This window comes from Aulonocara stuartgranti, assembly GCF_965226115.1.
Source record: "Aulonocara stuartgranti genome assembly, chromosome: 14".
Lineage (NCBI taxonomy): Eukaryota > Metazoa > Chordata > Actinopteri > Cichliformes > Cichlidae > Aulonocara > Aulonocara stuartgranti.
In genome coordinates, this window is record NC_138950.1 from 10,315,694 (window position 1) to 10,317,323 (window position 1,630).

The following is a 1,630-nucleotide window of genomic DNA, read 5'->3' on the forward strand; positions in this document are numbered from 1 at the left end:
ACATCTTATAAGTGTTACTGAGTCAAACTACATTAGCAAAAAGGTCAGACACAAAAAATCCACAATAATATTTCCTGTAATACAGGAAACTGCAGATTTTTCCACAGTGATGCAGATGGCGTATGTGTCTGTTCTTGTGTGTGTCATTATTTTACATAACTTCTTCATGTGTAGCTCTTACAGTTTTCAAAGTGCTGATCAGATGACGCAGTGTTTTCATTTTTATTGCAGCTCAAAGAAGATTTTTATGATTTGATTAACAGTAAGCAAATATTCACATAGATACTCTATTTTTTAAGACTCTCAGGAGAGTGCTTCGTATTTCGTTTGTATACAACCCATATACGATTGGATTCAGAAGTGGAGGTACAGTAAATATGAGCATGCCCATGATCTTTTGCATGTCAACCGAAACATTTTTGAATCTGTGAGATAAAATCGTGAATGTTGCCACAACCTCAAACATGAACAGTATAACTAACTGTGCGACACACGTGTTGACAGCTTTTGCCTTTGTTTCTGATTTCCTTGTAACCACACATGCAATGAGAATTTTAACATAGGAATATGCCTGAATGGATACGCTTACAACTTGTATAACAGCAGTGTTAAACAGCCCCATAATATTATTGACTGTTGTGTTTCCACACGTCAGCTTCAGGAGAGATGGGTTATCACAAAACACATTCATAACAACATGTTTGCACCTGGGAAGTCTTGCCTGCAAAGAGAACAGTGATACAATCAAGACAAAGTCGAGGCCCCAAACTAGTACAATGATACAACTAATAAATCTTGGTGTCATGACAGAGCTATAGCGTAAGGGCATGCAAATAGCAACATAACGGTCAAAGGACATTGCTGCAAGAATAAACAAAATGCCACCACCATACATGTGGAGCAGGAATGCCTGTAAAACACAGAGATGATAGTCTATTTTGTGTGTCTCTGTAACAATATCTGAAAGTACTTTTGGTAACATTGCAGATAGTCCTATGAGATCATTGAGTGGAAGACTAAATAGGATGAAATACATGGGTTTGTGAAGGTTTCTGTTCAATATGATTAAAGCCAACAAGGTCAGGTTGCAGGAAATTCCAAAAATACAAACTGAAATGCCAAGAAAAAATATAGGATACTTTCCTCCAGGTGGGATAACAAATGGATCAAGGGTTAACTCGGAACTAAAGTCAAAGGACTGGTTTTCCATTTTAAAGTTAGAAAAAGACAACTGTGAATTTACTAAACATTGTTACTAAAATATTTTCACATTATAATTAAAATCAAGTTAATATTTACAGAAATCAAGGGTGCCATTTTTCAAATGTAATGTTGCCTAAAGTGCTCTGAACTGTTGTGCTTCTCTTGCTTTATTAAAGTCACCTTGACCAGAACATGTAACGTCACCCCGTGACATGTATACTTCTGGGATTATTAATGGATTTACAAAGATAGAAAAAAAAAATATTTTTGTTAAGGTTGTATTCAGTATCCAAATCAAGTACTAAAAGTTTTACTTAATTTAGCTAAATAAACTAATGTTAAGCGCATTACTATTAAAATAACCACCAGTAAACTACAGGGTAAATGCAGGAAACATAAGGAATAAACTAAAATGTTTCCGACACAA

General features: G+C 35.0%; 1 protein-coding gene across 1 annotated transcript; it reads right to left on the reverse strand.

Moving 5' to 3' along the window:
* Positions 1-274: 274 nt before the first annotated feature.
* On the reverse strand, positions 275-1,245 carry LOC309721115 (olfactory receptor 52B2-like; the record flags this gene model as incomplete). The annotated part of the gene is made up of 1 exon (XM_082558467.1): positions 275-1,245. Exon 1 carries the CDS (start codon positions 1,208-1,210, stop codon positions 275-277), a length of 936 nt encoding a protein of 311 aa, XP_082414593.1. The 5' UTR covers positions 1,211-1,245.
* Between the last annotated feature and the right edge of the window lie 385 nt (positions 1,246-1,630).